Source organism: Equus przewalskii, chromosome 27 (assembly GCF_037783145.1).
Source record: "Equus przewalskii isolate Varuska chromosome 27, EquPr2, whole genome shotgun sequence".
NCBI classification, from domain to species: Eukaryota; Metazoa; Chordata; class Mammalia; order Perissodactyla; family Equidae; genus Equus; species Equus przewalskii.
This window is the reverse complement of record NC_091857.1, coordinates 11,719,545-11,738,414: the sequence shown is the minus strand read 5'-3', so window position 1 is coordinate 11,738,414 and position 18,870 is coordinate 11,719,545. Positions and strand designations below refer to the sequence as shown.

The following is an 18,870-nucleotide window of genomic DNA, read 5'->3' as shown; positions in this document are numbered from 1 at the left end:
TAAAAAATTAGATTTGCCCCCTCTTTGAGTCCAGGTTTCTTTAGGGAAATGATTATTTCACCCATTCCTATCAAATCCCTCAACAAAGGAGGTTAAGAAAGGAAAACTGGTTGTTTTTCATCAGTTCTTAATTATGTTTGAAGTATAAAACACAATGAAGAAATTATTCCAGTGTCCTCTCAGTAATAAGTCCATTGAACAAATCAAGTTCAACTAGCATGTTTTGAGGACCAGTTTTTACTACGTGTGGGACAGCACTATATAAAGAGACACAAATCTACTTGAGAGAAACATGGAAATCCTTAAGGACAGTACTCAGATAAAGGCCATAACAGATATATATGTAGCCTATAGACAGGTTTCAATTAAAGAGGAAGTGATTAACTCTACCCTCAGGCTCCAGAAAAGGCATCACCACTCATCTGCATTTACATAGGGAAACATGGAGGCATTATTAAATCAGAACAGGAGAACCTAAAATAACATTTAAGGCTGTTTATTCCAAGTCTATAATGTTGTAAAAGGAAACCAGTGCAGACAGGTTGAACAATGTTCCCAGTATCTCACATCTATTTATAAAGATAGGATTAGAATTTCCTTACTTTAAATCCGTTTTTTGTGTTTTTCACTTTACTGTACACAAATATTTACTTAAAAGGAATACCTTTTAATGGTGGAATTTGGACATACGATCCTGGATGGGGCATTTTGTTATTTCTTAAACCAGACCACATGATCAGTCAAATTTTTGTCCTATGGGTAGAAAATTGTGTAATACTTTAACAAAAATGAGACTAAGTTTAAAATATTTTAAGGGTAATTATGATTATTTAGCATTACATTGTTTCTAATTCCATTTTTGCTATAATTTCTCATAGACTTATTCTGTCTTCGACATATAATGACTTCTATTCTTCTATTCTCGTGAAGGGAGCATAATGACCTCATCGTTTTTCCAATGGCACAGTCGGGGTATTATTCACCATGCCTCTTCCATTTTTCTGTAGCTTTGACTAGATACAAAACTAACAAAGTCAAGGAAATCATTATGTGTTTAATAGCTGATTTTTCCTCATTCTCAATTGAAAAAGTCTACTCTGTTGGGACTTTTGAAGGGGCTTCTTTTAAGCTGTTTCTAAATGTGGAAATTATTTGGGTAGAAATCAAAGTCATTATGTTTATGAAGTTAATCCCTTTAAAAGTCACTGAGTTTAAAAGAATAAATCAAATTAGATCATGATTGCAGGTCAGTAGTCTGGGAGTTCTTCCAGGAGAAGGACCTTGTCATATTCATCTCCGTATCCCAAGTAGCTTGTCATTACTAGTTTACATATCTCTCTCCCTCATGAGCTTGACTTCTGTGAGTCTGGAGTTTGTGTTTTATTCCTGTTTTTTCAAAGCAGAGCATCTATTATGAAATATCCTTTCAATAATTGTCTGTTCAATGATCAAATTAGTTGTGTTCATACATTTTAATTTTTATCTTAAAAAAGGAAGTGTTCAATTATATCGCAAGGTATCTCCATGAATTTATAGTTACACATAAGAGAAGTATGTATTGGAGAGGTAAATTTAGTGAAATCAAGTGAGATTAGGGGTGGGATCGGTTGCCAAGGAAATTATAGCTAAATATTTTATTTTCGTGTCATATTTTCAACTTGCTAAATGTATATGTTGTACAAATTATCACTTTGTTAGTATTTGAGTTACAGTTGTGCTGTGGTTTGAGGGCAGAAATATATTCCCCAACCCATGTGTTTAAATTTGGGGCCAGCTGAAGTGGTTTACCAATGGTTGGCAGGATTCAATTACCAAACTCGTATGACATTTGCACTGGAAAGACCATCCACCTGCCCCACGCGAGGCTAATCTTGAAGCAACGATAGTTAGCAAAGCCTGCTTCCTAAAAATGACTGCTCTCATAATAACAGTAAGCAAAAATGTCAAGAAAATGGCTGTTTCACAAAGAGAATAGCAATAAATCTCTTACTTAAAAATGATTTGGGCTGGCTCGGTGGCATAGCAGTTATGTTTGAGCACTCCACTTTGATGGCCCAAGGTTTGCCGGTTCGGATCTCAGGCATGGACCTATGCACCGCTCATCAAGCCATGCTGTGGCAGGCATCCCACATATAAAATAGAGGAAGATGGGCACAGATGTTAGCTCAGGGCCAATCTTCCTCAGCAAAAAGAGGAGGATTGGTGGTAGGTGTTAGCTCAGGACAAATCTTCCTCAAAGAAAAAATTTTTTTTTAATGATTATTTTAGATTTTTTGGGGGAGGAGTTTTGTTTTTCTTCAAGGACAAAAAGAATCACAGACCCTTTGCCCCTTAAGCATCACAGCTTCTATTGGAGTTGAAATAGTGCTTTGGCATGCTAGAATTTCAGAACTCAGCTAAGAAAAGATAAGTCACATAGCAGGCTGAGCCCACCAAAGAGAATTCACTTTGAATTTTCAGTTTAAATGGAATTTTTTCGAATTGAAAAGATAGATATTAAGCATATGAATTAAACATTTCAGTAAAAGTGCTGATTTGAGGGCCACATATGGAACCCCACTTTTAGTATATCCCTCACTTAACAATGATGCTTTATCATCATGCATCTCTAAAACTTAGTCATTTAATTGTTTCTGTGCCCTTGTAATGTGGATATTATTTGAAAAAATTAAGTAAACTGAGGCTCAGAAGGTTTAAGAGGCTAAGCTGTACCTCATTCGAGACCTTATGACTGGAAGACCGAAGCTGTCTTCATCATTTCACATTTTCCTTACGACAATTCTTTCTTTATTCATGTTTCAGAAAATACTAATTTTTAAAAATTCTATAAACCCATGGATTTGTGGCCAGACTCTGACTATAATCAACACTAAAAGAAAATCCTCCTTCTTACAATCAGAATGTTAATAAAACTAGTAACAAGCATATGGTTTAACTTGAAAATGACCACCTGTCAAAATGTGCTCCAAAAGTCAGCGGTGTAGAACGCATATCCAATAAAAATCTCACCTCTTTTTTTTTAAAGGTAACGTTCAGCATTTTCATTTTTGCTTCCACCTGTAACAACAAATTTCCTTCTGGAAAGAATGCATTGCAACTGCACAAAATCAACCTAAACTATTTAGGTATTAAGCAGGCCATTAGAAGATCCAGGTTGGAGGCAGTGTGCTCTGAAGTGAGCAAGGCAATGTTGTGTGGTAAACATTAGCTTCATAAAGTCCCTAAAACACTTAATTAATGAAAACCAAACATGGGTAAAACCAATTTACCCTGATTTACAGACTCCCTTCATCTGGAAACAGCTGCTTAATGTTCTTCTTAAAAACACAGCTTGCTTCTTTCAGTATTAACAAGCTATTATTGTGAGTTATGTCTTTCTTTCAGTATATAAATTCACTTAAAGCGAATGCAGAGAAGTTTATAAAATGTAAGCTTAATGTTGTTTTAACATATGCTGTAAGGATTTTTTGAACATTGACAGTTTTGATGAAAGGCATGTCTGTTTGACTCTCATAAATTTAACTTTTTGCTTTTTAGTTGCCTTGTTTTATAATGTCAGAACAACTTCTACTTTTCAAGAGGTATGTCCATTGGTAGAAACACGAACTGGTAACATGGATGAGGACTCAAAGATCATGAGCTTTGGCATCAGAGCTGGGCTTACTTTTTCTTGACGTAACCTTATGCCAGTATAGCACTAATTCCAGAAAATCTTTGAGGGTTAGAAAGCTGTCAGGTGGGTGAAGGAATTCTTACTGGTTGAGACTCATCCGCGAAACTGGAATTAGCTATACATAGAAACACACATGCTCACGTCCACCAAATTCATGGATTACTTTTCCAGTTTGGACATTCTAAATATAGAAGAGTGTCTCTCTGTTCCACTGTATTTTGATTGAGGTTTTTGTATTTTTTTATTTTCTGCCTTTGCTAAAAAAATTTTTAAATGCTGCAAGTCAAGAAGAAATGCTAGAAGTTAATAGATGGAAGAATACCTTTTGTTTATAACGTGTTAACAGCTGGATAAAGAAATTTTTCAAAAGCTAAAATAACCGTTTCCATCATTACCTTCTCTATTTCCTCTTTCTCCTCAACCTTCCTGAAATGAGGTTCTGCCATATCTTCTCTATTAAGTTTTACACTTTGACAGTGAAAGATGTCAAGTTAAAGGCTTCTTAGAATGTGGCTGTTAAACTATAATACATGGAATATTAATTGGAGAAGGTGCTGTGATAATTATATTTAAATTGAGCATTTCTAGAAACATGGAAAGACATTAAAAAATGTTTAAAAAGCTAAAAGTTCTTTTTTCCCAGAAAATGAAACAGTGGTAAAACTCCAATAAAGATTGTTTAGTAAATGTTTAAAGAGAATATGTTTCATTTTTAGCTTGCATTTTTTTATATATTCGTTTTTCATGTAATTATTATGAGCGAACAAAAATGCTTTCAAGTTTCTATTTGGTATGAACTTTCAGATTCAAAATCTCAGATTTCATTAAAAACAGCTGCTTATCCTCTGAACCTTAAATGAATGACAGCATCAAGAAGGCTGTCAGGGGGCTGGCCCGGTGGCCGAGTGGCTAAGTTCGCGCACTCTGCTGCAGGCGGCCCAGTGTCTCGTTGGTTCGAATCCTGGGCGCGGACATGGCACTGCTCATCAAACCATGCTGAGGCAGCGTCCCACATGCCACAACTAGAAGGACCCACAACGAAGAATGTACAACCCCGTACCGGGGGGCTTTGGGGAGAAAAAAGGAAAAAAAAATAAAATCTTTAAAAAAAAAAAAGGCGGCTGTCAAATTGTGCCAATAGTGGGACTATTGAAGGAGCCAGGATTTGGTAAATTAATAAAAGTCTTTGATTTAATATGTGTTAATGGGCATGAGCTTTTCATGTGCATTTAAAACAGATGCTGTAGCTCCACAACTTTTAGCATCGCGCATATGCTTCCTCCAGCCACACAAATTTTATACATATTGTTCCTATTGTTCTTCCCCTGGAGAAATCCTACTTTTCTTTCAGATCTCAGTACTTATTCTTCGGGGAAAGTTTATCTCCCCTTCCTGATCCAGTCAACTTCCTCTCCATTCTAGGCTGTCTTAGCTCCTTGTACATCTCATTGATAGCATTTGTTTGTGTTTATTTGTGAGGAGTGTAACTTGACCATTGTTTGGGTGATTATTGGATAATGCCCATCTTCTACCTGGACTCTAAGCACCATGAGGGCAGGACTGACTCTACTTTCATTCTCTGCTTTTATCTCCAGAGTTTAGCAGAATTTCTGGCACCTATTAGTAGGAACTCAAAAAATGTTTGGGTGAGTGGAGGTATTAGAGGGTGGAAAAGGGCTGAGAATGGAAATTCCAGACAAATAGTACATTATATATAAAAACACACAAAGGGGAATTGTTGAATACAGACAAGAACAATTTGATGAGAAATGAAGCTAGAAAAATTGGCAAGTCTAGGCCTTGACAGGCCTTGGTGGCTAATCCAAAGAATTTGAATTAATTAAGTAAGTATCTGGGTCCTATGAGGTATTTTATGCAGGAGAGTTTTTCCACTCTTCATTTTAGAAATAATGACTTAGGAGCAATGTGCACTCAAAAATGGAAGAGGATACGGTGGTTACCAGGAAAAAGGGGGGTGGGGGCAGGGCACAAAGGGGGAATTGGTGTACCCACAACATGACTAACAAAAATGTACAACTGAAATCTCACAAGGTTGTAATCTATCGTAACATTAACAAAAAAAAAAAAATGGAAGAGGATATTAGAAGCAGGGAGATGAGTTAGAAAGCCGTGGCATCACTCAGATGATAGTTAATGAGGACCAAAATAGGGACAAGAGAAATGAGGATGGATCCATTGTGATGTCTAAAATACTTCCGTTAGGTTTCCAAAGCTTTTTGCTCTGTTTTTCAGGTCGATCGCCAGCCCCAGTTTATTCAAGGCTACCGCGTGTTGTATCGTCAGACCTCAGGCCTGCAGGCTACGTCAACATGGCAGAATTTAGACGCCAAAGTCCCAACTGAGCGAAGTGCTGTCTTAGTCAATCTGAAAAAGGGGGTGACTTATGAAATTAAAGTACGACCGTATTTTAATGAGTTCCAAGGAATGGATAGTGAATCTAAAACAATTCGTACTACTGAAGAAGGTCAGTATTCAGATTTCTGACACAAACCAAACTTAAAGCATAAAGAAACCAGTTTCTGTTGAAGTTCTAGTTTATCATCTTCCTTTGAAGAGTAGCAAGAAAGAATCTAAAAGTGAATCCAGAAGTGTCATTTCCCCCTTTTATTCTGAGAATTCCTTAGAATCTGACAACTCAAAAAAAAAATGACGTTCTAGTAGTTTGAGTATTTCCTAAGTAAACGTTTTCCCCAAGTCTTGTTTGCTAGTACAAATCTTGTTTTTTGGCTTCATTAAAGGACAGGCTACTGGAAACCCAAGAACACAGGCCATTCACTGCCACTCCTCTTTTTTTGGTAGAGTGAGGTATTGCATTTTCTTTTATAAGCTGCCTTCTCTGGGGTCTGCCAGTCTGATTCATAATTCCCAATTGGGAAGGCCACTTACTTGCTTGCAATAGCATTCTTCTTAGTGACGTTCCCTCCTCCTCTCTCTTTTGGAAATTTTCCTGCCTACAGATACGTTGAAGTCAATCTGTGATGGATGTGAAATTAATGTAGGACTCAACTAGTCCACTTACTAATGTCTCCTTCTCTGAACTACAGGCTTATATAATAGTATCATCAAAGTACACAAAGTCAGATGCCAAGTATAATAATTCTCCCCCTTTTTTGATTTTCTACTAATTTTTTATACACAGCTCCCCAAAAAAAAGCCTTTTTTCTAAACATATTTTATATAAATTGATATGAGCAGCCTTAAGAAAATGTATATAGGTTGCTCGTGCTAACATGTAAATGTTCACGTTTGACCAAAGAGCTTTTAAGTTATCCATATCTTATAATAAGCAACAGGCCAAAAATGTTATCTTCACATTGATTAACAGTGGGATACACTGACATGGGCAGAAGAGCATGTTTTTAAAGGCATCATTAATCTACTTTTATGATAAGTAAAGTAAAAATATACTAAAAATTAATAATGGTATCTTTATCCACCATTAAATTTTACTTTATGTTGAAAGTTTATAGTACTAAGGAGTGGGGTGGGTGAATTTAATACAGAATGCTACGTTTGAAGCAGACTTCCAAAATCAATTTCACTGCAGTCAGACTTTTCCTCTGGATTAGACATTTGTCACCATCCGGTTGTACATTCATCTCCGATTTCCGTAGCCTTCTGAAGGTAACAAATGGAACTCAGCTGGGCTCTGTCTGGAAAGGATGGGTGGCCATTTGGGTTCTTTCACATCTGTAAAAAGAAGCTAAGTGCCGGAATAATTGAGCTGTCAGGAAGCAGGCATGGTGTTCTCTCCAAGCCAGCAGCAAGGCAAATGAGAAACCAGTTTTCTCCTAAGTGTTATTTTTCAGTGAAGTCTACTTAATAACCACAAAATTTGTAGACCAGTGGTTCGATTTATTTCATTGTGCCATATTTGGGAGCACTGTTATCACAGAGAAGAGTAATAAAGAGCAGTATTGTGGCCACGTGTCTGTGTGTCTTATATCTCAATGAATATGGCCATACCTCAGTGAAATATGTCATGACAAATTTACCAAACATGGGAGACTTCATTAATAGGCTTTTAAAATATCTTTTACGACTCAACTGTACATATTTTTTAGAGGACTAAACTGTGTAGAGTTACGAAAACACTAATCCTTTTATATAAAAATACTTTAACACCACAAAATTCTTTGAATTTTAACTGTTGGTAGTTTGATTTTACTTTTTTCTGCCTTTGATTTAAACTCAGCGGTTCACTGAGAATTGATAGATTTTCCTGCAAACATAGCATTTTTTAGTTTTCAGGTACACTGGATGGGAGGTGCTGCAGACTAAAATCAGAAATTTTTTCTCATCTTTTCTCAGTATGATTATAATTAGTTATAGGAGAAACGGTAAAGGAAGAGAATTTTAAGAAGTTAAAATCTGTCCATTTCGCATTTCACCCAACACGAGCTGTTTTCATTTATATCTTCAGAGTTTCTTGCCCATCAATATAAAATAAGTTTTAAATCTTAAATTATGGGTCAATTTATAACAGTCAATTATTTTTCTTAATATGAAAACAGAAGTATTTTTTCTCTGTTGGTGAAACTTATCGCTGTGTTTCTGTTTTTATTTATGAAACACAAACTAAAATGAAACCAAAATTGTCTGTAATGCCACCACTCAGAGAGAATGATTGATTGATAAAATTTTGGAATACAGCCTCTCAGAATATTTTTGATAGCAGTATCTGTTTCAGAAAGAGAACCAATGACAGTCAAAAGAATCAAAGTTCTAGAATCAGACATACCTGGGTTCAAATTCTGCTTCAATGTTTAACTTAGATAAGTCTCTCACAAGCTTTTGGTGTCCTTATGTGTAAAACTGAGATAAGAGTTGTTTTAACTTCCTAAGGTTATTGTGAGAATTAAATCTGACACATAGCTTAGTTCTGGGCATGTAGAAAACACTCATTAGAATGTTAGCTCTTAAATTTATTATTGAGTACATATTACCATAGCTGTTATGTTTGCTTTAAATCTGTCCGTTATATTTAAAAGACGTTTTTAAAAAACTGTCACTGTTGAGCACTATATGCAAATTCAGAACTACTGGAAACTGGAACCTCAGGCGTCTTGTCTTTGCATTCATAATCTGTAAGCAGCATTAATGCACACCGAGACTTACAGTTTGTGTTTACTCTAATTACTTCCTCTGCAGCCCCAAGCGCCCCTCCACAATCTGTCACTGTGCTGACAGTTGGAAGCCACAATAGCACAAGTATTAGTGTTTCCTGGGATCCTCCTCCTCCAGATGATCAGAATGGAATTATCCAAGAATATAAGGTAGGGCCTGGGTGAAGAAGGAAGGCTCGCAGATAAAGGTTCCCAGAGAAGTCTCAGTGTCACGTGGGTGAAGTACATCTCTGGTGGCCTTCTCATTGAGTTTGAGTGTAAAGTGGTTTTTTTATATATTTGTCCAACAGGTAAAGAAACAAATGCATAGGGATTAGCACCTAACTCCAAGGTCACAGATAATGCACACTAAGTTGGACAAATGAACCATGACTGTGGAGTAGTTTTCTTTATAATGTGACTCCAGAACCTCAGAGATTTAGAGATGGGGTGCAGGGTAGGTAGCGAAACTGCCTTTATCTTCATTACTGGATGTCAGTGTCTCAGGGTGACCATCTTTAAACTATTTTCTCAGAAAAAGATACTTCTCGGAGTTTAGAGAGTTGAGGTGGGGAAAGGAGGGTGGGCAACCCCAGCACTCCTTCTATGTTCCTCTTTTATCAACTTATTGAGATTTTGTAAAATATTTCTCTTGGAAAAAGGGAGCCATTGAAAAAATAAATTTTGAAAAAACTCACAAAAAACAGTCGATTATCTCATTTTTCAGCTAGTGAATTTGTTGCTATTTAGAAACTGTATATCCATTGTTTCACTGCCATTGTTTGATGTTTAAGAGACAGAAGATGTCTAACCTTGAGAAATAAGGTTCTGATTAATTGCGATGTGATCAGACCACATGTGAGAGTAGAATGCCTCATTAAACCTTGTAAAACTGCAAAACTATGATTTTTCACTGTTAATAAATTTTGTAGAATTCTGACAATATCATAGTAAATAAATCTATTAAAATAGAAAACTAGACATCCCACCTCACAGCAGAAATTCATACTCACTGTGTGAAATTATGCTGAATAATTTCACTCAAAACACTGCAGATTGAATTTTGTTATTTCGAAAATAAAAATGATACATTTTAAATAGAATTGTCTTAAATTAAAGGCCAACTTAAGCTCATGGACAGAGTGTGCATAAGTATTTATTTTAAAATTATTCCCATCACATTATAAAGAAAATGTGTGTAAGAAATATAAGAGTAAGTGCTTTTAGAATAGCATAATTATATAGATTCTAAAGTTTTACAAGTGGTAGGACCCATTGTTTTAAGGTCAAAGAATTATCTACTTGTGTGTATGTGTGTAGGGGTTTTAATGAGGTTAGGATTTTACTTTGTAGCATCTGGGACTGAATATCCAAAATGTCCATTTATTTAAATATTGAATTTTTTTTTTACAACTGATACTTTTTTTCATAAGTTTTAAGCTTTCTCATTGATATGAGATTGCCATATTTTGGTGGTGAAGTGTCTGTATCTGTTAGGGCTAAATATTCCTCCATTAGTAACACAGGTATCATAGTATAAATAAAAGAAATATAAAATTCACAGGAATTATTTTAAAGAAAAAGATTCAGGACTGACTTGTTTCAGAAACAAACCATGTGTGTTCCTACTTATGCATCTAGACGTAGATTATGAAATATCATATAATATGAATACAATTAGGTACAGTGGAATTCTTTTGTAGCACATTTTACAGTAATGGATTTCTGTATCCCAGGAGAAGGTGTGCCCTAAAATTTGATTTCTACTTGAGGTAAAAACCTAGCTCTTTCAAATCAACGTTGAAAGACTTCCCACCAGTTTGTTCTCTTCGGTGTGTATGTGTGTATAGATATGTTTTTATCAATATTAAGATTTATTACTGTCAATGTAAATATTGGCTTTAATTTCATCTCAATCAATACCTATAACTTAGGTCAATTAATCTTGTTAACTACTTTTGTGTAAGTTAATATTTTCTTAAATGAAATATAAATTACTTAGATGTGTATCTATATAGCTTGGATATTACAACTCATAATCACCATATTTTTAATAGGTTATATGCATAATAAATCTTGATAAATAAATTAAGCAGAGGAATTTATATGTTTTAATCCGTACCCAAAAGCTGTTTGCAACCAAGGACCACCTTCCAGTGTTATGAGCATTCAATGTTGATTGTAAGATATAAAGAAAAACGTCATACTGTTAGCTTTCCTTATTGTTCCTTCTTTAATGCACATATACACACATATATACATATACATACATATAAGTAAACTGTAGAAATTAGGCTTTAGAAAATGTTATTCACAAATACTTCTAAAAACCTAGAAAATAGGTAATTCTTAAAAAAGTATTTAATCAATTATAATAATTTAATTACCAGAAAGGATTATTCTATATTCTTTTGTTATTCACATTACATTTCTGTAGATCTGGTGTCTGGGGAATGAAACACGATTCCATATCAACAAAACTGTGGATGCAGCCATTCGATCTGTAATCATTGGTGGATTGTTCCCAGGTATTCAATACCGGGTAGAGGTTGCAGCTAGTACCAGTGCAGGAGTTGGAGTAAAAAGTGAGCCACAGCCAATAATAATTGGTGAGTACCAATCTATGTGCTATACAATCAGTCAACTGATAAAAGGTACATTATTTTTTGGAATCCACGTCCTAACAGAAAGATAAGCACATATGAGAGATAAAGTGTACACATCATATATGCAAATGGGTTAACTGCCTAGAGTTTCTTACAAAAATGCTTAGCAATTGCTCATGCTCTTAAGAGTCTCACAGACTTCTTAAAATTATGATCACAAAGAGTTCAAATGCTGAAAATTGGTTTAAAAATTATTTGTAATCAATTGTTTATTAGCATTTTTGGTGCCATTAAAATATAATAGAAAATGAGACAGTTACTGAAGAAAGTGCATTACGTTTCCAATCTATATGCTTTCTCTTAGCCAGAAAAATGTCAAAAATTAATCAGAAACAGGACAAAAGAAACTTTGCAATCCAAATATACTATCCCAAATAAGAAATCTCTATTAAATCTATTACAATCATTACAGAAAAATTTTCCCTATGGATCATGTTTACCTGTTCTTGAAATATATGTAAATGGCATCATACAGAATATAATGTTTTGTGTCTGGCTTTTTTTCACTAAACATAATGTTTTTGAGATCATCTCTGTATGTATTATGCAAATCATATATTTTGTTTCTGAGCAGTATTCAATCATGTGAATAAACCATATTTTGTTTCTCTGCTTTCTCTTGAGAGAATGAATGTTCTTGTGTAAGTCTTTTTGAGGACATATGTTTTTATTTCTTTTGGAGAAATACCTAGAAGTGGAATGTCTGGGTAATACGAATGGTATAGTTTGACTTTGTAAGAAACTGCTAAAAATTTTTTTCAAATTGAATAATTTTATACTCTCACTAGCAAAGAAAATGACTTCCAGTTCTTCTAGGTTGTTACAAACATTTGATGTTGCCAGTCCGTAATTTTAGCCATTCTAGTGAGTATAAAATGGTACCTCACTGTAGTTTTAACTTCAGTTTTCTTTGATGACTAATGATGTCGAGGGTACATTTGCTTATTGGCCATTCACATATTTTCTTTCATAAATTTTCCAAGTTTTTGCCTTTTTAGAATTGTATTGTCTGTCTTTTGTTACTGATTGGGAGGAGTTTTTTATGTGTTCCGGATACAAGTTTTTTGTCATATATTTGTATTGCAAATATTTTCTCTTAGTCTGTGGCTTCCCTATTCTTTTTCTTAGTAGTGTCTTTTGATGAGCAAAAGTTGTAAATTTTAGTGAGCTACAATTTATCAAATTTTTTTCATGTTTAGTACTTTCTGGGCTATTGTGTCCTACCTCTAGATAGCAAAAATATAAGAAATATAAGAAAATCTTGTATTTTCTTCTAGAATCTTTCTAATTTTAGCTTTTATGCTTAGTTCTAGAATACATCTTAATTGCTTGTGGTTTGAGGACGGAGGCTTTATTTCCATATAGGTATTAAATTGTGTAGCCATCATTTATTAAAACGACTTTCCTTTCCCCAGTTAACCATGTATGTGTGGATCCATTCCTAGGTTCTCTGTGCTGTTCCATTTGTTTACATGTCTATGCATATGCCAAACCACATTGTCTTGAGGACGGTAGCTTCTGGTGAGACTTGAAATCAAGTAGTGTGAATACTTCATCATTTTCTGCTGCTAAGTTGTTTTGGCTATTCGAGGGCTTCGCCTTTTCCATAAACTTTCCAAATCAGCTTGTCAATTTCTATAAAATTATATTAGAATTGTGATTGAAAATACAGTCAATCTATACATCAAATTGCGAAAATAAACATTTTAATTGAGTCTTTCTCTCCTGAAACATGATATACCTCTCCATTATTTAAGAATCCTTTAATTTCTCTCAACAATATTTTGCAGTTTTCAGTGTGTGATCTTACACATGTTTTGTTAAACTTTTTCCTAAATGGTTGATTTTTTTACACGGTTATAAGTGGATTTATAAAATTTTCTTTTCCAGCTTTTCTATATTATATATGCATTTAATTATATTGTCCTTGTATCTTGTGACCTTACTAACTTCACTAATTTATTTTAATAGTTGTGAAATACTTTTTTCTGAGTGTTTCCAGATAATCATCTGTTTTTCTTTCTCCTTATCTGTGTTAATATGGTAAATTCTATTGAATAGTTTCCAAGGTAAATAAACCTTGCAATCCTGGGATAAATTTCATTTGGTCAAGATATATTATGCTTTTTACAGATACTGCTAAATCTGATTTTCTAACATTTGGTAAAGAATTTTGCATCTCTGTTCATGAGGGATATCGACGGTAATTTTTTTTTCTTCTAATGTCTTTGTCAGGTTTTGGAATCAGGGTGGCTGGCTTTATAAAATGGATCGGGAAGTATTCCTTCTTCCTCTAGGTTCTGTAAGAGTTTTTGTGGGGCTAGTGTTATTTCTTGCTTAAATATTTTCTGGAATTCAGCAATGATATGTATGCCTAGACTATTCTTTGTGGATTTTTTTTTATGAATTTAGATTTATTCAGAATTTTTATTTCTTCTGTGTTGGTTGTAGTAAATGGATTTTGGGGTTTTGCCTACCCATGACCTTCTCCAACCCATCAAAATTGCTGAATTTACTATCATGTGCTTATTTGCAGTATCTACTTATTATCATTGTACTGTCTGCAGAATGTATGGTAATGTTACCTTTTTCATTCTTAAACACTGGGAATTTATGTTCCCTCTCTGTCTCTCTCCCCCTCCTTCCCATGTTATTCAGTCTTGAGAACAATTTTATTAATCTTTTTAAAGTACAGATTTTTTGCTTTGTTAGTTTTATTTGTTTTTTTATTAATCAATTTCTGCTATTTTTTCTTCTATTTACTTTTATGTCTCTTCTTAACATAAAAACGTATCAATTATTTGGACCTTTTTCTTTTCCAATAACATATTCAAAGCTATAAATTTTCCTCTGTGCTCTTCTTTAGCTAAATCTTACAAATTTTTATGTTACACTTCCATTCATCATAAAGTTAAAAATACTTTCTACTTTCCCTAAGGATTTCTGATTTTTTTTGCAGAGGTTAGAATTGTATTGTTAAATTTCCAAATGTTTGGGGTATTTCCAGATAGCTTTTTGTTACTGATTTCTAATTTAATTTCACTGAGATCAGAGAATGTACTTTGCATGAATTTAGGCTTTTAAATTTGGAGACTTATTTTATGGCCCAGCATTTGGTCTTAGTGAACGTTCCTTGTGCACTTGAATATGTGCATTTTTCTGTTTTGGAGTAGAATGTTCTACCAATACTAGGGCAAATTAGTTGAGAGTATTATTCAGGTCCTTAGTAATTTTCTATTTGTTCTTTCTATTAATAAGAAAAGTGTCTGGAAACCTATTAGAATGTAGATTTGTGTGTTTCTCCTTTCTGTCCCTAAGTGTTTATTTCATGTATCACATATTCTCTCCTCTGTTTCAAGTGCATGTATTTTAGGATTGTTGTATCTTCCTGATGAACTTACGCTTTATTATTATGAAATGCCCTACTTTATTTCCTAGTAAGAGTCTTTGCCCTGAAATTTACTTGTTCTGATTTGAGTATAGCTTCATCATCTTGTAAGTCTTTGCATGGTTTGTGTTTTTTTCTATCGCTTTATCATAACTTCTGTTTCTCTGTATTTAATGTCCATGTCTATTATTTAAAGCACATATTGTTAGGTCTCCTTTTTGTATCCAGCGTAACAATCTTTGCCTTTTAATTGGACTGTTTAGACAATTCTCTTTAATATAATTATTGATGTGTTTGGGCTTACAGTCACCATCTTGCAATTTATTTTCTATCTGACTTCATTCTTATTTTTATAGTTCTGCTTTCTTCTGGGTGAATACCTTTCTTTTGTTACTGGTTACTCTAGGAAATATAATTCCATTTTCCTTCCTCTCAATCTTTTTTGCTATTGTTATACCTTTTATTTATGTATATGTAATAAACACCACTATACAAACTAAAGTGTTATTATCAGTTTTGCTTTAAAGACTCAATTGTCTTTCAAGTAAATTAAAACTGAGAAAAAATATTTTATGTTACTCATCATTATCTGGTATTCTGCTCCATAAATTCAACACCCTCAGTCTTCCTGATTTTCTCTGTCGCTTCCCCTTCATTGAATCACATTTTAGAAATTGTATCCAGATAGAAAGCTATGAAAATAGTAAGATTCCCCTTATGTATTTCCCTTTTGTTTCCTGCCCTTTTGTTTCACATATTTTGTCTAATTTTCTACTTGTTTGTAACAGGATTGCTTAACCCATACCTGTTGTTTATGGGGAAAAGTGGAAGCATCCAGTGAATTATTTATTTCAAAATAATAAACCTTTCTGTTCTACAATCCATTTGTTTTCTTCTATATTTTTGTTTCCCTCTGAAACTTTTCATATGTTCATTCATTATGAGTATTAAGTCCATGAACATATTGTAATAGCTGATATAAAGTCTTTTCTCCTAATCTCAACATGTGTGTCAACTCATGGTCCATTTCTATTGATTACTTTTTCTCTTGTCCTTGGGTCATCTTTTCCTAGTTTTTTTTTATTATTTGCTTGTTCTTGTGTTCCTAGTAATTTTTTACTGTACACTGGACATTGCAGATGTCATACTATAAAATTTTGTGATCTTCTGAGGAGTGTTGAGTTTTGTTCTAGAGGCAGTTACGTTACTGGCTGATCATCTTGATCTTGTGGTGGCTTGGTTTTTACATTTTGTTTGTATGGGACAGTATGTGTTGTGAGTTCTTCTTAGGTCAAAACCTCAGTTTGATCTTTAGGTCTAAGGCATGACCTTCCCGGGGTTTCAGTGAAAAGTATAATGTGTTTATCTGCTCCTCCTAACTTGAGGAAATTCAAACTTCAAACACCATCTTCTCTGCAGTGGACATCAACTAAAAAGTCTGTTCAGCCTTTCCAGCCTTCTAGCTTTTGTTTTCTACCAGATCCATGGGATCTTCCTTCTGCATTCACAGTTCAGGTTTCACCCTAAGATTGAGGGAGAATTTATACATGAGTTTGGGAACATCACTCTCCTGTGGCTTTTTCACATGGTCTCCCCTTCAATTTTCAGTCACTCTAGCAGCTCTGAACTCTATCCTTTGACACCTCATACCAATAAGATTGAGGTTTTCCACTTGGATTCTAGCTGCCTAAAGCCACATGGGTCGAGATCTCTAAGGGGAAAAAAGTCTCACAGGTGCAGGTTTCCCCCCGTGCAGTTCCCTTCTTTCCAGAGGCAAATCCCTTCGGTCCTCTCTGCTTTTATTTGCTTGTGTTTTTAATTTTTTTAAATATTCTTCCCAGAGTTTACATATTTTAAAAATATTTGTCCAGAGTTTGATGAAGTGAATGTGTCGTTTCCACTATTTTCTGTTTATTTTCAGGATTGATGCCCAGAACACACTGCCAATTTCTGGGAAATTGTTTCTTAGTACAAAGTATTTATTGTATGTGAATAGACTTAACCTTCTGTCATAATGTTAAAATTTTTTAGACTCTCCAAGTTTTCTATCTTTTGTATATTAAAAGCATTAAAGAGAAAAAGTTATAGTATTAACTTTCCTTTAAATTGCCTTCCCTTTCTTAATTAGTCATACAGACTGAATTAATTTCTTAACCTGAGGGAAACCTATAGTCTTGCTCTTCTGAGATTTTCTAAAATAAATTGGAATAAGAAAGAAATACAGGTGCACCCAAAAGGATTTAACTGACACATATGTATATATTCCATTTATAGTATTTAGAAATAAGCCATTAATTTCCACTTAAAAAAACTAAACATGAAACATATTTAAAAAGTATAGTTTTCTATGAGAGCTCCTAGATAAGTAAACAAAGGTTTTTTTTTTACTATCTTTCTAGCATATATGTAAAGTGGATTTACTGAATATAATTTTTCTTACTCATAGATGAGTGCCAAGTATATATGTTTCCCTTCCATTTTTCTTTTTTTTATTACTGTGTCTTTAGTAATAAATATTATTCTTAAAGTTCTTAAGCAAGGGAAAGTTTTCTTTTTTTTGTTTTTGAGTAACTTTTTTTCCACAAGATTTTGGAGATTTATTGCACTTGTAAGCAGGTAAAAAAACTTCAAGAATATCACTTAACCAAGCTCATGTCATGGCAATTAAGAATTAATAACTGTATAGTAACAAAATAATAAAGTTAATTTAGATTATTTTAAATCAAATAGAAAGTTTTCCTTAACTCTTCTATTGTTTTGAAAAAACTAAGAATCTTCAAATGGATAATGAGTACCTTTTAATTTATTGTTTAGTGTATTATAAAATTCTTTTCAAATTTCTCGCTGAAGTAAAAAAAATCTAATAAATGATATTCTTACGTCCTATTCAAATAGTTAAAATATGCAATATTCAAGATGTAATCAAACAGAATTCTACCACTTGGAAAACATACATTCACATACACACACATGCATACACACATGTAAGCCCAATTCAACCCAGAAAAGACTGTCTGTGAGAGATTTATTTCTTCTTAATACCTACCGTTGTACTGAAGAAGCCTTTAATTGTTTCTTTAATTACCCCTGAATATCTACCTTAACATCTTGTGTGATAACCTTATCTACACAACTGTTATTCCCTAGTTGAAAATTGATTTAGTGATGGCTAATCTCCTTTTATGTTTCAGTTTATGCTTTCGCTATCTATTCAGTATCTATTCAGTACTGGAAACAGCACTTAAAGTGTCTCAAGCTCTTCCTCGTTTCCCCCTTGCCTTAATTAAATCATGTATTGGCATTTGATATAATTTATGGCTGATAATTTTAGATTTGTCTTATGCCAGACCATGTACTGTTTCATCTATTCCTTCTCAGTTTAGTTTTCATTCCAGAAAGTTCCATTAAGAGATCATTAATTAAAATATTGTATAAATATAATAAGCAGTTTGACATAGGCTTAAAAGTAATATTATTCTTTTGTCTATAGTTTCCACTGGTGAGATGACTTTTACATGAAAGTGTCCATCGTTCTATATTGTTGCACTTACAAACACAAAAATGCAACCAAATACATTTACATATATAAGCACCAAGCAGTATGCCAGATACCAAATTTACATTGACTTAAAATTTTCAGTAATCTTACTTAATAAAATAGCTATTTTGTTTTAATCATTTGAGCATTTCATGCTTACCTTACATAGGTTGGTAACATGTGGAACAGCTGCAAACTTTCACAGTAATAGGTACAATCGAATCTGATGTGTCTAATTAATTTTTAGTCCAACAAATTAGTTTTGTTCTTCATTACTCTCTATGGGAGAAAGACATTATATTTCATTATATTTTTTGTCTGCAAGCACAATGGAGCGTTGCAGGTCACACACATCCCTTGTCTATGCTCTAATTAGTCCAACTGACAACATTGTTTCAAAAATACCAGCAGCATAAGAAATAGTAATACACCTTGGGTAACATAAATATTGCTCTATATTAAATATGATATTCTGTGGA

At 33.7% G+C, this 18,870-nt stretch overlaps 1 protein-coding gene across 36 annotated transcripts in view; it reads left to right on the top strand.

The window, feature by feature from the left end:
• The window catches only part of ROBO2 (roundabout guidance receptor 2), a 1,565,981-nt gene that overhangs the window by 1,483,510 nt on the left and 63,601 nt on the right, over positions 1–18,870 (top strand). For all 36 annotated transcript variants that reach the window (XM_070597586.1, XM_070597587.1, XM_070597572.1 and 33 more), the window contains 3 exons: positions 5,927–6,158; positions 8,846–8,970; positions 11,237–11,408. In XM_070597586.1, the coding sequence (XP_070453687.1) occupies positions 5,927–6,158; positions 8,846–8,970; positions 11,237–11,408 (529 nt within the window). The remainder of the gene's footprint in view (positions 1–5,926; positions 6,159–8,845; positions 8,971–11,236; positions 11,409–18,870) is intronic.